Genomic DNA, 17,502 nt, shown 5'->3' on the forward strand with positions numbered 1-17,502 from the left:
TCCCTCTGGTGACAAAGCCGCGTACTACTCGTACTGAGCGACCCTTTAAAAATTTTTGTCTAAACTAGAAAAATGTAATTGTTATATTTATTTGCATGAAGTCCAAGTAACTATTCAATGTAGTTAAGTCACTACTTCACTACCAATTAATAGTGCATACAATTTGTTACCGTGACTATATTTTTATAATATTCAGCACTACTTTAGTTTCTATTACTTTGTAAAACTTACAGGTACTTCAATTGCAAAAGTTGCCAAATTTATAGTTGCTGGAACTATTTTGTTTTCTCTCAGTACATATGAAAGAACATACTACCGTGTCATTACTATAAGAGACGTGTGTCATAATGTAACGTTCCTTTTCATATATTTACTTTCATAGAATTAACAAAAAAAAAAATAGAATAATTGTAAGAGAATTATTATTTTTAACCTAGTTTCCTTTATCATAATACTTTTATATCATGATAAAGAAAACTAGTTTAAAAATAACAGTTCCCTTTCTCTATTATTATGTTAATAGTCGAGTTAATGGCGTGATAATTCATATGCTACTCACATTTTTCGTCACCGTTTGGACGATCCTGTAGAAACAAGCACCGAACTAACGGCGAATAATTCCGCGTACTTCGCTTGCGTGGGCTCGCTAATTTACACGAGCAGACGACACGGATTTATTAAAGCTAAATTTCTCTAAATTCTAAAGAAAATTTTCTTTCCAGTGGAAAACGCAAAAATTTACGTTCCTATTCTTTCGTGTCTAGCCTTAATAAATAATGTACTGTATCTAGTCTCTTTTCCCACAAATTGCTCTTATTCTCTTGATTTGTCTACAAACGGTTCTGTTTTATTCTTTCTTTCTGTCTTTCTAATTTCTCTCTTTTTGATCTCATCTCAAAGAAAATTCATAAATATGGCGAAGCAATGCTTTTACAATATAGATATTATTAATGTTATTATTTTTTTATCCGAAGAATTGCCACTTTTTAAAGCACAAAATAAAGAAACTTTGTTCGTAAATTTCAGGTTGATAGATTGAGTATTTAAGATAACTATTTGATTAAACGCACATATTTGTGTTAAAGATAAACAACTAAATACAATGATTAATACAAATGTAATAAAGATAACTAAAATATTCGTAATAAACTTTCTGAACACTAGAGCAGTAGAGCAAAGATCAAAAGCCTAGGATGTATAAGATTTAGTTAATTGTTTCTGTGATTTGTTTGAATTACCGGAAAGATCATTGTTACTATTATTATTGAAAGTTGTATGATTTTAGTAGCCCGATATCATCTTATCATCTACAAGATTCGAGATCAATGAAATAACGCGTGTAAATCAACTTATTCTTCCTGCTTTACGATCGAGAGAAACGAGCGTACTTCGTCTGAGATTAAAAAGTTCGTCGTCGTCAACGGGGATGAAGTCCGGTGGATATTCAGGAGTACAACGCGAGAGTGCTATTTGACTGTGAGCCAAGCCGGCTCTGTTGACTCGGTTTCTTTTTATACCGTACGGTTTAGCTACGGCATTATTGCGCTATTACTGCCGGGTGTTGGGCATTGTTGAAGCAGTTTGGCGGAGAGGAGAAAAGGTAACTCCGGCAAATGAGGCCGTTGTCCACCGGTCTGCTCGTCGGATGAAAATCCGGATAACTTCGTCGCGTGTGTATACGTTTGCAGTATAACATCTTGGTTCGCTGCCAGGTATGTACTCTTTACAGCTTTAATTCGACTCGAATTAATTGTAGCCACCGCGCGACTCCGCGTCGTAAACATTTGCCGTCTAGAACAGCGGAGTATGGCATTAATTGCTCGCACGTGTACTTGCATAGCGAAGTGTTGCTCATGTGTTTATCGATCAAATATGACATGTGAAAACGGAAAACGGCCGCGATTTTAAATGCATAGCAACGTTAAGGGAGAGTTTCATTAGGAACTGTAAATTAATACGCAGATTATTTTTACTATCTTTTATCTTTAAGAATAATTATAGTAAACTGTACTCTCTTAAAAAAATATATTCGCGCGCGCTATTCATTTCTTATCACACTTTTATTATTATACTTTTATTATTATACTTATTATTATTTTATTTTTTTCACTTTATTCTTTCATATTTATATTCTCATTATATGACTGTAAATAAAAGGAGCATAGAATTAAATGACCAAGCAAGAAATATAAATTCATAAATACACGACTAAATCTAAACCTAAAATATATTTGAATATATCACTGGAAACGTTATCTGTGTAAGCAAATAATAAATACGGATATTTTCGATCGTTTATCTATTCAGGTTAGATATGATAAGAGTATAAACGAGAATAATATTATTTACGTTCAATTTGGAGACAATTTGGATCTTGTAAACGTGATGTTTAATTTTGAACAAAATTGATGTCATGTGACTATGTTAGATTATAATTTTTACATATATGTTAATTAAAAATTAAATATATCTTGAACACACAATGATAAAGTACAGGAATTCTACTTAATTTTTTGCGTGCGCCTATGGGGAGGTCACCATATATACGTTCGTGTATATATTAAATTGCAAGATAATTATTTACAGGCGCAAAGTTATTTCTTGGCCGCGACAATCCTGCATGTAAATTCTATATTTCGGTCCAATATTTCATCTGTTATATTTAAAATTTCTGTTATTTATTTCATAGTGTGTGTTTTAAATTAAAAAAGCGATAAATTTTCCTCATTTTTTTATTGTCAGAAACACGATTACATTTTTATTCTAACTTACAAACGCATTTTATATTCTCGATTCTTTTTACTCACATTACTCACAGAGAAGATGTACGTTTTATTTTATATTATATATTAAATATTTAATATACAATACAATATATAAAACTACAAATATGATTAAAGAAGAGAAAAGAGAGAAAAGAAACAAAATTATAAAGTAAACTTATAAATAAAGATAGAAAACATTGTATGGCAGTTCGTGCCGAAGAAATTAAAACTAAAGTAAAAACATGTAACTGATTTAAATTTAGACAGATACAATAGGTCAATGAGCCGACTTTGCCATTTTGGGTCAACTAATCTATTTGTGTCTTAATTTTTTTCTCCGTCTCTCCCGTCTGTATCAATCTTCGAAGTCACTGATTTTCTCATATATCACAGTATTTCATTAGATAATTTTGTCACATAATGGTTGAACAAACTCACAACTTATGTAGCAATCCCATCCTTTTTCATCGTACTTTTTATTTGGAAAAATTTGTTTGGACATTGTATTTCGAAATACCCTTCAGTCACATAAATGAGTTGTATGAGATTATTATGTACTATATACATATAACTATACATATATATATAATTTATGAGTAATTTATTATCATCATGTTTAATTTATTATCATATTTAGTAACGGGCAGAACGATTTTTCAGGTCAAAAATTAAAACGATTAGTCTCTAATCAAAAATATAAAGCTAATGATAGTTCTTGAATTATTATGCGATGAAAGAAGAAGAGGATCTTATGATATTTGAAACTTGTATTTAACAGTGTATTATCTACGTGTAAAATATAGTATTAATGATTTTTATAAAAAAGTTTGAGAACATTAAGATTAATGTATCAATGAGATTTGTATTCTGTGATTTTAGTTGTAATTGAAGAATTTAATGTAAAATTTACTTAATTCTAATTTGTAAAAAATCAACTTATTTAATTCGCACAGAATTAATGATCTCTAAATTGGACAAATTGTTAAATGGTTTTTACATTTTTGAAAAACAGAGCAGAGCCCCTATTCTTGAAAAGAAACGTATACGAAAAACTAGGGAAATTCTACAGTATACGTAACGTACATTATAGTATTCCTTTAGTTTTTCGTATACGTTTCTTTTCAAGAATAGGGGCCCTGATTGGCATCTTTTTTCTTATTGTGTCAAAACTCGTCTCAATTTGAATTTCATTTATTTCAATTAAAAATTCCTCACTAAGAAAAGTTATTATCGAATTCGCATAATTATTAATCTGAGCACCAAATGACAATTTTTATCCTTTCACACAAAAAGCTTTCTGCGATCTAATTGGGTTCGATTAGGAGTTTAATGTAATAAAAAAATTTAATTGTAATGTTTATGAAGATCAGTGACATAATGATTTTTTATATTTTTTTATTACATTCATTGGAATGAAATCCAATATATGTTAAAAAAATCGTGGATTTTGATTTACATGCTTATGGAGATTTAGATTAGTGATGTAATGTTTTTTAAAAACATTTTGATTTTGTGAACACCTGTCGACGAAAAGAATCTCACGGCGACTGATTGCCGAACAATCGATGAGAATGAGAACGAGGATTAGTTATGATCACGCGTGTCGCGCGTGCGATAACCGATTTTCTATTAGGTATCGAGGTACAATTGTGGGCTTCCTGGGCAATAGCTTCCTGCGTACTTTCGATAATGCTCAGTGTATGTGAACCGCGCGCTTCTTACATCTACGTGGAGGGTGGCTTACCGTACCGGCGCGCGATCACGCACAAAGTAAAAGCGAGCTCAATTGTTCGTTACGTGTCTATTGAACTACCAACGCGACCGAGATTGGGCTTGGCATTATCTTCAGTGATATCCTCGCGAAATTCGCGTGCGTCGGAGTCTCCAATCGGTTATTGAGCTCTATTCGAATGACGATTACGACGCGCAATTGATTGCCGGTGTGTGCGTGACTAGCATGTCGTGAAAAATGACTTGATATCGATGTTACATATCGATTTTTCATGCGATTACTTAATACTTTCACATGAGTATACGTGCGTCGATTTAATTTACTATTACGAGGTGTTTAAGAAATATGTTTGTTTTACACACATCTTATTAATATCTTTATTCTCTCTCTTTTTCTCTCTGCTCTTGTCATTAATGATCTAATGAAAATTACTTGTACCATTACAATGTAATTATCTTAACATTTTCACTACAATTTTTATGATTCCACTACGACTTATCCTTTATTCCTATAAATTCTTATAGAAAATGATCATCTTATAATAGAGTAAAAATAATAAGGTCGTAATGAAATATAATTTTAAAAAATAATTAAAAAAAATTTTATTTTGACATATGCATTAAAAAGTGTATTTCAAAAAACTGTATTGCTATTATACGTTGTAAGCTCTTTTAAAAAATGTGACTCGGAATAGTAGGTATTACATTAAATTCAATCGTAATTAAAGTCGTAAATTTCATTGATCCACTAATGAAATTTTAAGCTGTTAAACTTCTACACAAAAATATACTAATTTTGTATAAATGTTGACTTTTCCCGAAAGAAGCTCTTTTATGATGATACAAAAATGATATAATCATTGAAATTTTGAACATTAAAAATATTTAAAAAATAGGAATATATTACCAGCGTCTCTTTCTGGGTATTAAGACGCATATTTTATGGATAATATCTTACTCATGAAAACTTTATAATAAACCAAAGGTAAGAGTCCTCTACATCATCGGCTGCGAAGACACGGCGTAATGCGCCTGCAGAGTCGAATCTTAATCATTTGTATTGTTTATAGAGGCAAAGGATGGTCACTCATTAATATTACAAACAGCACGAGAATACTGTCTGACCCCAAGATTAAATCAATGGTACGTCAGTCGATGTCTCCGAAGTGACCTCCGGGTTATTCGATGTGATAGGAAGGAACACGTGTAACTAATTTTATAACGTTATTATTTTTATATCTCGTTTAATTAGTAATTTGGTGAGAACTTTGTTGCATAATGGTACCACACCGAGCTCCGTTGCTAGGCGGTTTGCTGAAAATCACGCTTATTGTCGAATGTGGGAGAAATCCGACTAAATTCCGAAGCATAGATCCGAAGTGATGCAACTGTCATATCTAAGTTAAACTAATCTGTCTCCTAGTAAAAAAAAAACGAAATAAATGTAAAACTATATTACTGCACACTGATCGTATATATCTCATTACTCGTTATGTTGTCCAGTTTCTTCGCGAAGTTTCATGATGAACGTATCGTTCGGAAATCGGCTGGTACCAGATACTCACCTAAGAACCGGCAATTCACTCGCTTTTATTTTTTCACGCGGGAGTCAAACCATTCGTTTCCTTTTTGATTGGCGATAACGCGTTTGAGAATAACGCCATAATCGTGCGAGAAGATATAGCGATCGCAATTTGTTTGCGTTCCTCCCACTAACGAGCATCCTGTTGTCTATATGTATACAATCGCGCATTGCTTGTATAAAAATCGTGCAATTGTGCATTACAATTGCGCACAACTGTTGCGGAGACGTCGTCGCGACTGCAAGAACATTTCGGACCACTTCATCCGACAGAACGAGACGGCGTGTCTTTTACCCTGACCGACACCTCCGGCGACGACGGCGACGACGGCGACGACATCGATTCCTCGAAGCGAGACTTCGATGTGATCGTGACGTAGCCGTGGCAAGAGGAGCGGAGAGGACTTTGTGGTAGGGACCTCAAACTAGTTGTTTTGATCTCTTTCGACGAACATATCGCAAGAGTTCTCCTGCCATAGTAACACGGCTGACGTCAACGTGGCTACGTGCCTCTCGTTTACTTCGGCCACTCAAGTCTCCCTTGTCCATCCAAATCTTATACTTCTTCCCATCCGCATGTCCGTCGTGGAGACACCCGCCATGCCGCATCTGTCACGCTCTTGATTACGTTACCAGAGATATTCGTTGCGCGGAAAACCGATATTTGCAAATCTGAAAATCTTTCGCGCTTTCTTTAAAATCTGAAGCATCACTATCCAACGGGATAGTGTACACAGGGACGGTATTCACAGACGATAGCAAAATTCAAGAGAATATTTGATCCTGCCCGAAGGCTTCATTGCTGCAGTCGCGGAAACGTTACTTTGCGAAAATTTACAGAGGACTATCACAAGCGAGGAGAGAGATAGTTCCCACGCTACTGGCGCGAGGAATCCACTACGAGAATAGATGAGCAACATCCCTTCCTCGAAGAGGAATTCGAAGGTTCACAGGGTGAGTTCCGTTAGTTTCCAGATTTACATGTCATTACAGAAAAGAGTTGTGCGAGAACTCTTACTTCTCACGACTTCTCCAAAGAAATCTATAACATCTTTCTTTTAATTATAATAGTACAATTTTTTTAACACGTTGATTATCAATTAGACAACTTCGTTTCCAAAGTTATTTTTATACCAGTATGTTATTTTAATATGTTTTTTAATTATATTTATATTCTTCATTAAAAAATTCAGAATAAAATTCTTATTTTCTCCTAAAAATAATCAAATCGGCGAACAGTTAGAATCTATCTATAGATCGCCAACTATGAGTTGATTAGTATTTGGTAGACGTGTTAAATTATTCAAGAATAATACTAACAAAATGAATGAACAAATTGTGCGACCATGTGACGAAACTGTAATGGATGCATTATTAACAACGCGCTGTATCCGCGCTCACAGAAATATTACATTCGGCGTTCTCGCCAAAAAAAAAAAAAAAAAAAAAAAAGGGGAGGTGATTATATCTTTTCCTATCCCTCACTATACTAAGGAAAGATCGAGGTTTCGCGGAAATTGAATTTCCGAATGAATTTCAATATGTACATGCTCTGAGATGCTCTTCGATAAATTTGGTAGCAATTTTTAGAAAACATCTATTAATCAAAATTGCGGATGTACTTTAATGCGCGCACATGGGAGCGCATTTATTTAAGTGATAAATCGTTTCGTTTTTCTTGTCTTGCAAGACCAGACAGGACCCGGCCGTTCAATTATAGTTCATTGATTAATATTATTGTAGCACTAGTTTTTTCTAATTCTTTTCCTCATTATTTATATATTTTTATCATTTTATATTTTTTTGGTCCTATATATGTATACAAAGCGTCTCGAATTATCTTAAAATTGTAATTATCTTTTATATTTATTTTTTAACTATTATTATAATTTTTTAATTGCTTTTATAGTTTTTATTATTTGATCTAGCAGCGCCAAGTGTTTACTTCTTTAACCTTTCGTGGTAACATTTGAATGGACAAGATAACGCAATTATGGATTGTATTCTTTATTTAATTTGGTATAGGACTTGGCGCCAGTTGATATCAAATTTTTTTTACGAATGATACATAAAATTTTGTGGAATTTAATTTTGCGCTAGTTTTGGCGCCAATTTTTTATACGAATGATACATATCATTTGAATTAAGTAAATAACAAAGATAATACCACTTGGGTTTTACTTTTTAATTTGATAGAATTTAACTTGATTAGTTAAGATTGTAGCATCTGGGTTTTAATTTTCTATTTGATAAATTAGTTTTTTTCGAGAAGTAATAATTTTTGACAAAGAATTAAAGCTGCCATTACTTGGGTTGGAATAAAAAGACCTTCGATAAGAATATCCTTGAAGAAAAATTAAAATTACTATTAATTGGGTTGGATACTAGGTTTTATTCGAGAAGTACGTATTCTTAACGCCTTTTTTTACCTTTTTTAAAAAGATAATGTATGTACAGAGCGTTTCGAATGTCGAATTAAGAGATCACTTCTTTAAATGATACTGCAGGTTCAATCAAAATTGATTAAGATTGTTAACGCATCGCACTTAAATAGCTTTGTTATTAAATATCGAGCTTGGACATCAAAGGAAAATTTCAATGTACTGAACACATAATTGGTAACTTTAACAATTAACGAATCCCTTGATTGCTTTCAATTACACTATTACAGCATTCGTATAAAAGTTCTTTTCTTTGAGATTTCTGTTATCTTATATTATAGTACATAATATATTATATGTATAATATAAAATTTTATATATATTTATATTATATACATATATATCGACTATATATATGTGTGTGTATATGTATGTGTTTGTGTACACAACATACACACACACTCTACTATAAATAAGAATATGTATAAGATAAAAGAATGTCAAGAAATTAAATTATATATATATATATATAATCTAAATTATATATATTCTTATATCTTTTATCTTAAACAAATTTTTATTTATAATTAATTTTTAGAGAGAAAAATTTTAAGGGTTATCGGTATACGATAAAGACGATACGATTTAGACGTGTAACAGATATAAAATTTGGACACAACATTATCTGCACATAAAGATAAATATTTATTATTAGTTAAGAAATATCGCCAATTACGGTTTCCATTACGATAGGGGAATATCATTATATATTTCCAGTTAATTAGTCCCTGTCTTTCGGCTGTGACAAGTATATAAAGTCGGCGTAACGCGATCCGTCGGGGAAACGCGAAAGCCACATATGCGTTTCCACTACAAGATCTCTGAGTGACTACATCAGGTAAGCGCACGCGCGTGTTTATCTGTGGTTTCTGCATATACCTATAGTACAGAGTGACGAATTGCTGTCAGATGTTAGCACGATTAAGCTCTGACAATACCTCGTGGTGTACGCGGAAGCGCGTTTCGACTCTATCGCGGCGATGATGAAGTCGTTACTCAAATTAAGGGAGGAACCGACGAGACACATCGAACGACGGCATCGCTCCGTGCGAGACGTTCATTTTCATTCGGTCGAGTTTGTCGAGCGGTTTATCTAATGCGGCTGACCAGTAGTGGAATTCTGTAATTCGTTATGCAGTCGTTACGAGTTCATAACGACAGTTGCGCAGCTTTTTTACCATATAAAATATCTGCGCGGCTGTCGTTATGAGCACATAACGATTGCATAACGAGTTACAGAATTCCACTACAGGTCCTGTTGATTTTGTGTATCCGAATAGCGTATTAACGACTCGCGATTTTGTGACGTATCTTCTATCTTTCTAACGAGTCATAAGGCAATCAAGTTTTTCCTCCGTGTCCGTATAAAATGATGCTCAGTATAAATACGAGGTTGTTGTTTAATATCTCCCCGAGAAGCACGAAATTGAAGCAGAAATGAACGTTATTCATGAATAATGCGCGAGCTTGTTATTGCCGTTGATTTTCATGCGTCATTAATCGCTTTCGAAAAGTATCTTTCCAACATAATTGGAGAACAATTGGATGGAGACGTGCTTTTTGTCAGTCGCATACCAATCGAGACGCGGATCGGTCATACCGTTGCGTATAAATAGTCGCAGGAGAAAGAGAGAGAAAGAGAAAGAGAGAATGCTGACATTGGTGCGTGATTGGTCTCTGAGATCAAAAATCTCATAGCGAATTCGATTGGACGCACTCAGTACGCACTGATGCACATTAAAGCCGTCGTACACAAAATAACGTAAAGATATGTTTATAAATAAACATAGAAATCGATTAAATTGTGAAATACTCAATAAATCATATTTTATTGTATTATTAGATAAAATGTGTATTTTATAATACAAAATATTTGCATTTCATTTTTATACTCAAATTAAATCAGTGTACAACGGCTTTAATATGCACCAGTGCGCACTAGTGCTTCCAATCGAATTCCCATCAATGAGATTAAGAGCCGCGCACAAAAAAAAGTCAATTTTAAAATATTAAAATATTTTATTCTTGTCTCCATTTTTTAAGAGTCTCCATTTTACTTGAAGATGTTTTAAGCTTTTTCAATAAACAAAACACTATGTGTTTGGATTTAAAACACTAAAACGATTAAAATTGACATATCTTTTATTATTGAACATCTGTTTTGCAAAGATGTTTTAAACGTAAACATTTTAAATACTACACTTTTTACAGTGCAATAAAAGGGAACAGGGAATAGAGGATAAAAGTTTCAATTTATTAGAAACTATGTATTCCACAGTACATAATTTCTGATAGCCACAGTACATGATTTCTTGAAATTCTTCCTTTGATTGTGCGCAGCTACTTATTATGGTTGAAGGATCCCGCGAGTGTTGATGGTGCGTGCGTGCCGTTTCTCGACGCAATATTCGAACTACGAAGTCGGAAGTAAGAATTGTGAGCTGTAGCAGATTGATTAATAAATAGACCGATTATGTTATCTGAAACCTTGCGATAACAACACCATTATTGATATCATTCCGCGATGATCATCCTATTGTCTCTCCAGGTGCAACTTGTTTTCGATATCTATATATCTATATATCGAGGAGATATTCGTCGACCATTACGTCCATTGATATCATAGGTGCACATCGTTAGCAAACATTTTAACAATTAAAGAAATTTTAGAAATTTTTAATGAATAAAAGGTACAGACCACTAATTTTAATGATTAGGCAGATTTTTATGGTTTGTGAATAACAATTACACAGTTTATAAAAAAAATTGTTTTTCAATTACTTTGGACCGGACTACGTGTCTCTTATACATTTTTGGATGTTGAAAATGATGTCGCAAGCGAAAAAATTCTGGCTCATCAGATTTCCAAGATAATTGAGGTTTAATATGTAAAAAATGTTTTTTTTTGGCGATATATTTTACATTTTTTTTATAAAGAAGGTGAATGTTATCAAAAGTTGAAATTTTGATCAGAAGTCATGAATGTATTGTTCATCTCCTCTAAAATGCATTTTTTTTTTATTTCAACACCTGACTTTTTAGCCATGTTATGAAGGATTAAGATAGGAACTATTTCGGGGAGTTATTATATGGGGACTCCGGCAGCATCATATGTGCATTGCGGATTAATTTTTTAAGGTCACATTTTGATAACTGTATCTTAACACTTTTATGCACAGAATTATGAGACTAATCCACTGGTGTAATGAAAATACATAATTGCTTTAAAAAAAAAATACGAAATTTATAATATGCAACTACATATCTTTTTTATGAAACAATTCTCTCTCTCTCTCTCTCTGTCTATAAGTGTTAAGGTACTGTTATCAAAATGTGACCTTAAAAAATTAATCCGCACATACACATATGACGCTGTCGGAGTCCCTATATAATAACTTCCCGAAATAGTTCCTATCTTTAATCCTTCATAACATAGCTAAAAAGTAAGATATTGAAATAAGAAAAAATGCATTTTAGAGGGGATGAACAATTCGTGAATTTTGATCGAAATTTAAAGATAATGTTCATTTTCTTTATAAAAAAATGTCAAATATTGCAAAAAAAACATTTTTTACATATTAAACCTCAATTACCTCGGAAATCTGACGTGCTAGAATTTTTTCTATAGTTTTAAAGGATCGGAAAAAAACTCAATTTTTCCGCGGATTTTTTCAGTTTTTTTCCCAAAGGTAGAAAAATTCATTTTGGAAAAATTCACGCGTGCTCGTAAAACCTACCACGTTTGCTTCTCGGTTTTTTCCGTAAAGAAAATAATTGCGTATAGAATACACAGCGGAATAAGTTAACACAAATTTTAAAATTGTATAAAAGATTGAGGTCGCAGATAATGTATTCAATAAAACATATAAAACATACACTATTGCACCATTAATGTAAGAATTAAAAATATAGAATCCAAATATCATGTTTATATGATAATAGTAGGTCTAGAAAATAATTTGGATTTAAACTGAATTCGTAACAAAATATTTGAAAAGAAATAAACTATAAAGAAACACTTCAGGAGTTCATTAGACCGGAGTGTGGCAAACTAGAGTTAAAGATCTACTTAAGTTTTCCCATGTACTAAAGGAAGGTTAGATTAGGTTTTATATAAAAATAGAAGGATAACTAAAAAATTTTAATAAAAATAATGCTACATAATTTCATAGATCGCATTAATTTTATAAAGGAATTTAGAAGTTACTTATTATGTCTTTTACATAGCAAAAGTAGCAATTTTTCCAAAAAACCCAATTTTTCGGAAAAAAACTGAAATTTTTCCGGTTTTTTTTCCAACAATTTGAAAAAAGCAGTTTTTTTAAAACTATAATTTTTTTGCTTGCGGCACCGTTTTCAATATCCAAAAATCTATAAGAGACACGTAGTCCGGTCCAAAATAATTTTTTACTGTAAACTAGTGTTATGCTTTATTGTGTCTGAAAAATGATTTTACAAAATAAAATAATCCTTCTAAAATAAAGCTTATTTCTATATTACTATTTAGTATAGTATCGTACAAAAAAATATTCGCGATAAAAACATTTAATTTTTAATCTTTTAAATTTAATTGTCAATCTTGTAAACACTCCCCAAGAATATAAATAATTATATATATATGTAGGATAGGAATCTTTCGTTAAAATTGTCTAACGATTTGCACGAGTGAATTGCACCGTTTGCTTAAAGATACATTTAATGCTATTACGAAACTAAGGCATCCTAATGCGCTCCTTTAATGCATTTGAAGAGGACCAGAGCAATTTTCCGGTCTGCATAATTGCGATCTTCATTTAATACCATCGCGCAGGCATTATCTTCCAACGTATAGTTTGCAATAATAATTCTACACTACAGTAAAAACGACAGGATGCATAATGAAAGGGTGGGGCATGCTTAAATATAAAATAAACAGGATGTAATGAAAATGAAGAAGAGGAGAAGCTCCCTCTCATTTCATAAAGCTCTCAAGTCATTCTCGTGATCGACGGACAAAGGATCACTTTGTTTTTCATGTATTTTCTTCGTTTTCAACTCTCGCATTACTTTACGCGCGATAACGCGCAGTTAATATTATCGTTGTTAAGAGTTCTATTCTATCCTAGCTTCGTTGTTATTATAGTATATTCGAACAAACGCGCTTCAGCGATGTCTTTATTTAACCAGGATGCGATGCGTCGACATTTAATTGCTGGAATTAATAATCCATTATAATGCGATAGGTATTTAGGGTATTTATACCTGATGAGTTACGTGACGCGCAATTTTGCCCGCGGATGAACATTCGAAATGAATTTCATATATTTCTCTTCAACACTTTATAATGAACAGGAATTGCAATCTGTGTAAGCAACAACTATGCAAACTGGAAATATCATGGATCGTTTATTGGGATGAGAAATAGAACCGGATTAGTAATAGAATTAAAAAATTTCACTAATATCACAAATCCGTTCTTGTATATTTGATTAAAATTACCAAAATTTCATAAAATATTTATGGCAGATTATGAATATTTGTTTATATCATTTTTCAGTATTACAACGTGTATTTGTGTGACTAAGACCTTTCAACAATCATGTGGGGCGCTTTGTTGGAATCGTTTTTATTTCTCTTTATCCTGAAATTATTTGTCGCTATGGGAAATACATATCCAATTACTGGTTCAGATATGGAACTCTCAAGGAATAATAACATAATGACGTCCATAAACGATTCAGCCGCATCTGTTACGCCTTACACGTGTGTTTACATACCACCGAATTTAGATTTTTGTAAATTCATCAGGTAAGTCACGGAAAGTTGGAAGAGTTAGAATTCACTATTTGTATTTTCCAATTTTTATAAATACATCGACGAATTACTTTTTTCTTGTTCTTCCTGCTTTATCTAAAGAAATATTCATTATATTTTTCTCAATTAAGGTTGAGAAAAGAGTATAATTAAATACACTGAAACCTCCTGATTAATTGTAAATACACCTTTCTTTTAGTTAAAAACACCAAGAGTATTAAAATTTTAATATAAGAATACTGAAATGTAAAAAATTAATAAATGTTGACAAATAATGGTCTCTATTATTTATTTTTCATTAATAAAAGCTTCATTACAAATTTATTACAAATTTTATGATTAGAAAAGTTGCATATTTTTAAAAGTTGTATTAAAGAAAACTTTGATCTATAATTTACAGTTTATACAGTTATAAATCCAAAGAAAATCTTTGGAACTCAGAGCACAAACTATCAGAAAATAAAAAGCGCAAGTTAATGGAGAGTAATAAAATGTACTTTACATCACGCCCATCGATGCATGTCCCAGGAGCAAAAAAATTTCGAAACCATCCATTTGTAAAAACTATAATATATGAAATACAAAGATGCATACCGCCGAGGTAAGAATAAATGAATATACCGCAAATAAATAGTAGCATATTTATAAATAATTACGTTTTATGCATCTTAATGATAACGCGAAACATAATGTAGTGATATGTAATCAGCTTACATAGTGCTAATACGAGAAAGTGCAAGAAACAGAGTATAGTAAGAGAGAACTAAGAAGATATTTATTCCATTTTGCAGATTGCCATTTGTTCTACCTTGGTGCACCGATGAAGATCTCTCCGATAAGAAGAACGAAATCCGCCGGCTTTACCCCTTCATGATAGATGGTTTTTCAAAAGCAACGTACGAATTTCCTATGTATGATTTTTTTAAACAAAGTCGAGTGATGCCAAAATCGACATAATTTGACGTACACATGTTGTGAAAATTGACGAATTTAAATGATCATTAACAATCATGTCTAAAGCCTGGTGATATTAGATAAAAAGATACTCTTATTCAGTTTTATTATTTTATCATTTTTATCGAGAATATCATTGATAAATCCATAATGTCAAAAGGAACAATAAAAATAACACACGTAATACAAAATTTATATACATATAAGTATATATAAGAATTGAAGAGTATATACATTTCGCAAAGATTGACATAAGTTGAAAGAATGATTGAGCGTACATAATTTAACGAAAGACTGCAAAGTGAGACGTAATTAAAAATAAAAAGTTTCTTTAGCATTAAGCAGTGAGAAATTTTTCAGCATTGTAATAGATGGTAATAAAAAGCAAAAGTAATGCAATAATGTAATTGTTAGTTCTGCCGTTGTTTAATATAACAATACTTTTGATAGCAATATTAATAAAAATAATAAATCAATATTATACCTTTAATATTATGTATCAAATTTTATAATAATAATAAAATAATCTTGTATAAATCCTAATGTAAAATTATCCTCGTCATCATAATAAAAAAAATTGGGAAATATTAAAGCTAAATATCTTAATATTATTGATTTTTTGTCAATCATGCTTTACGAATTAATTTTGTATTTAAAAGATATATATATGTAAAAAAATGGAAACATATAAAAATGAAAGAAAAAAAGTAGGCTTTAAGGAGTCAGTGCGATAAATGATGCGCGATTAATGTAAAAATAAATATATAATTTAATAAAATTTATTTGCAATGCGATGTTTCTGCGTTCTAAAGATGAAATTCTCATCACATACATTTTAAATTATTTGTGAGTTACCAAACTTGACTTTAAATGATATTCAAGATACACACAGTTTAACACAGTTTAGCTCATCAAACTTTAAAACTGTATTAGGTAACAGATTTATACTTACTTTTAGACTGTGATTGGGTACTCTCACACTTAGACTGTAACATGATGTATATAATGCAGATCAATGCTTCATAGTCTTTTTATTACATACTGAAAATGACCAAAAAATATAATTGAAACATCTATGTATATTTTTAAATTGAATTATATATTTATTTTTATATTATATATATATATTTGCGTATCATTTACCTGCCGATTATGTAAAGCCAACTATTTCTCTCTTTCCATTTTAATTATCAGGAGTTCTATTTGCTTATTAATGTGAAAAAAAAATATATATACGAGGGTCGTTTGAAAAGTTTTGAGCCTCAACATGAAGATGGCATTACTCAAAACCATTCTAGTACTACAATCGTACATGCTTTGGAAGATACCTGTGAAAATTGTAGTCATTGTGGACGCTCAGTTGTTGTTTGACAGTCATTTATGCCAGTTGATATCAGTGATTTTGTAAAAATGGAAAAAATCGAATATACATTTCCAAAGCTCGGTTAGAGCGGTTTAAGCGAAACGAGTCGGATTTTTTGCGTCGATTAATAACTGTTGATGAAACTTGGATCCACTACTTCTTCACTTCTAAGACGAAGGAACAGTCAAAACAGTAGATTACATCTGTAGAAGCCTATTTTGCAGAGCAAGACGCCAACTATTATTTGAATGGTTTAAAGGGATGAGAGCATCGCTGGGAAAAGTGTATCGACTTAAAAGGAGACTATGTTGAAAAATAAAACTGAATTTGACCGAAAAAATACTTGTTTCTATGTTAGGCTCAAAACTTTTCAAACGATCCTCGTATATCTAATTATAAAAATATTTATATAATAATATATGCCTTGAATAATATCTTATACCAAGAAATGCATGTATAATTACATTGTGTTCTTAATTATGTTCTACTTTTATCTTTTAATTTCATAACCTTACCAAAAATAACAATAGTAAGGGAACGAGTGCATTTGAAAGTAATATTAGAATATGTATGATGAGATATCGGAAATTCTATAAGAAACAGTGTTGAAGATGGCAGACTATGAAATTCGCGGTGATCTGTGGAACACTACGATCAGAAGAGAACATATATCGGATAGTTCTGAGAAAAATATAAGGCCATTTACAGGTTCACAGGAGAGTCGATGAAGGCGAGAATGACCGATGATGCGCAATAAAGGAAACGTGAGATATCTTACGGTGCATCCCTGATTCGAGTACGAGCTGTTATAAACGACACACGTGCTAAGAAAACCGCCGTTATACATAAAGCACCGAACGTGATAGGAATTTC

General features: G+C 31.8%; 1 protein-coding gene across 5 annotated transcripts; it reads left to right on the plus strand.

Moving 5' to 3' along the window:
* The first annotated feature begins 1,559 nt into the window (after window positions 1-1,559).
* Window positions 1,560-15,682, plus strand: LOC108722739 (uncharacterized). Of its 5 annotated transcripts, XM_018448007.1 has the most exons (7): window positions 6,305-6,489; window positions 6,919-7,032; window positions 9,237-9,357; window positions 10,860-11,067; window positions 14,056-14,306; window positions 14,713-14,913; window positions 15,104-15,682. In XM_018448007.1, the coding sequence occupies exons 5-7, from the start codon at window positions 14,098-14,100 to the stop codon at window positions 15,267-15,269; spliced, it is 576 nt and encodes a 191-aa protein (XP_018303509.1). In that variant the 5' UTR covers window positions 6,305-6,489; window positions 6,919-7,032; window positions 9,237-9,357; window positions 10,860-11,067; window positions 14,056-14,097; the 3' UTR covers window positions 15,270-15,682. The 5 variants fall into 5 exon arrangements, with proteins under 5 accessions (XP_018303511.1, XP_018303512.1, XP_018303513.1 ...); XM_018448009.1 differs by lacking the exons at window positions 6,305-6,489; window positions 9,237-9,357; window positions 10,860-11,067 and adding an exon at window positions 1,560-1,712; XM_018448011.1 differs by lacking the exons at window positions 9,237-9,357; window positions 10,860-11,067 and having other exon boundaries at window positions 6,302-6,489; window positions 14,722-14,913.
* Window positions 15,683-17,502: the final 1,820 nt, after the last annotated feature.

This window comes from Mycetomoellerius zeteki, unplaced genomic scaffold (assembly GCF_001594055.1).
Source record: "Mycetomoellerius zeteki isolate Tzet28-1 unplaced genomic scaffold, Tzet1.0 scaffold214, whole genome shotgun sequence".
NCBI classification, from domain to species: domain Eukaryota; kingdom Metazoa; phylum Arthropoda; class Insecta; order Hymenoptera; family Formicidae; genus Mycetomoellerius; species Mycetomoellerius zeteki.

Excerpts from the sequence above, each read along its gene's own strand:
- LOC108722739 (XM_018448009.1), top strand. The coding sequence starts at position 14,098 with ATGTGGGGCGCTTTGTTGGAATCGTTTTTATTTCTCTTTATCCTGAAA. Across the intron at positions 14,307-14,712 it reads GATTTTTGTAAATTCATCAG|TTTATACAGTTATAAATCCA; the intron begins GTAAGTCACGGA and ends TATAATTTACAG. Across the intron at positions 14,914-15,103 it reads CAAAGATGCATACCGCCGAG|ATTGCCATTTGTTCTACCTT; the intron begins GTAAGAATAAAT and ends TCCATTTTGCAG.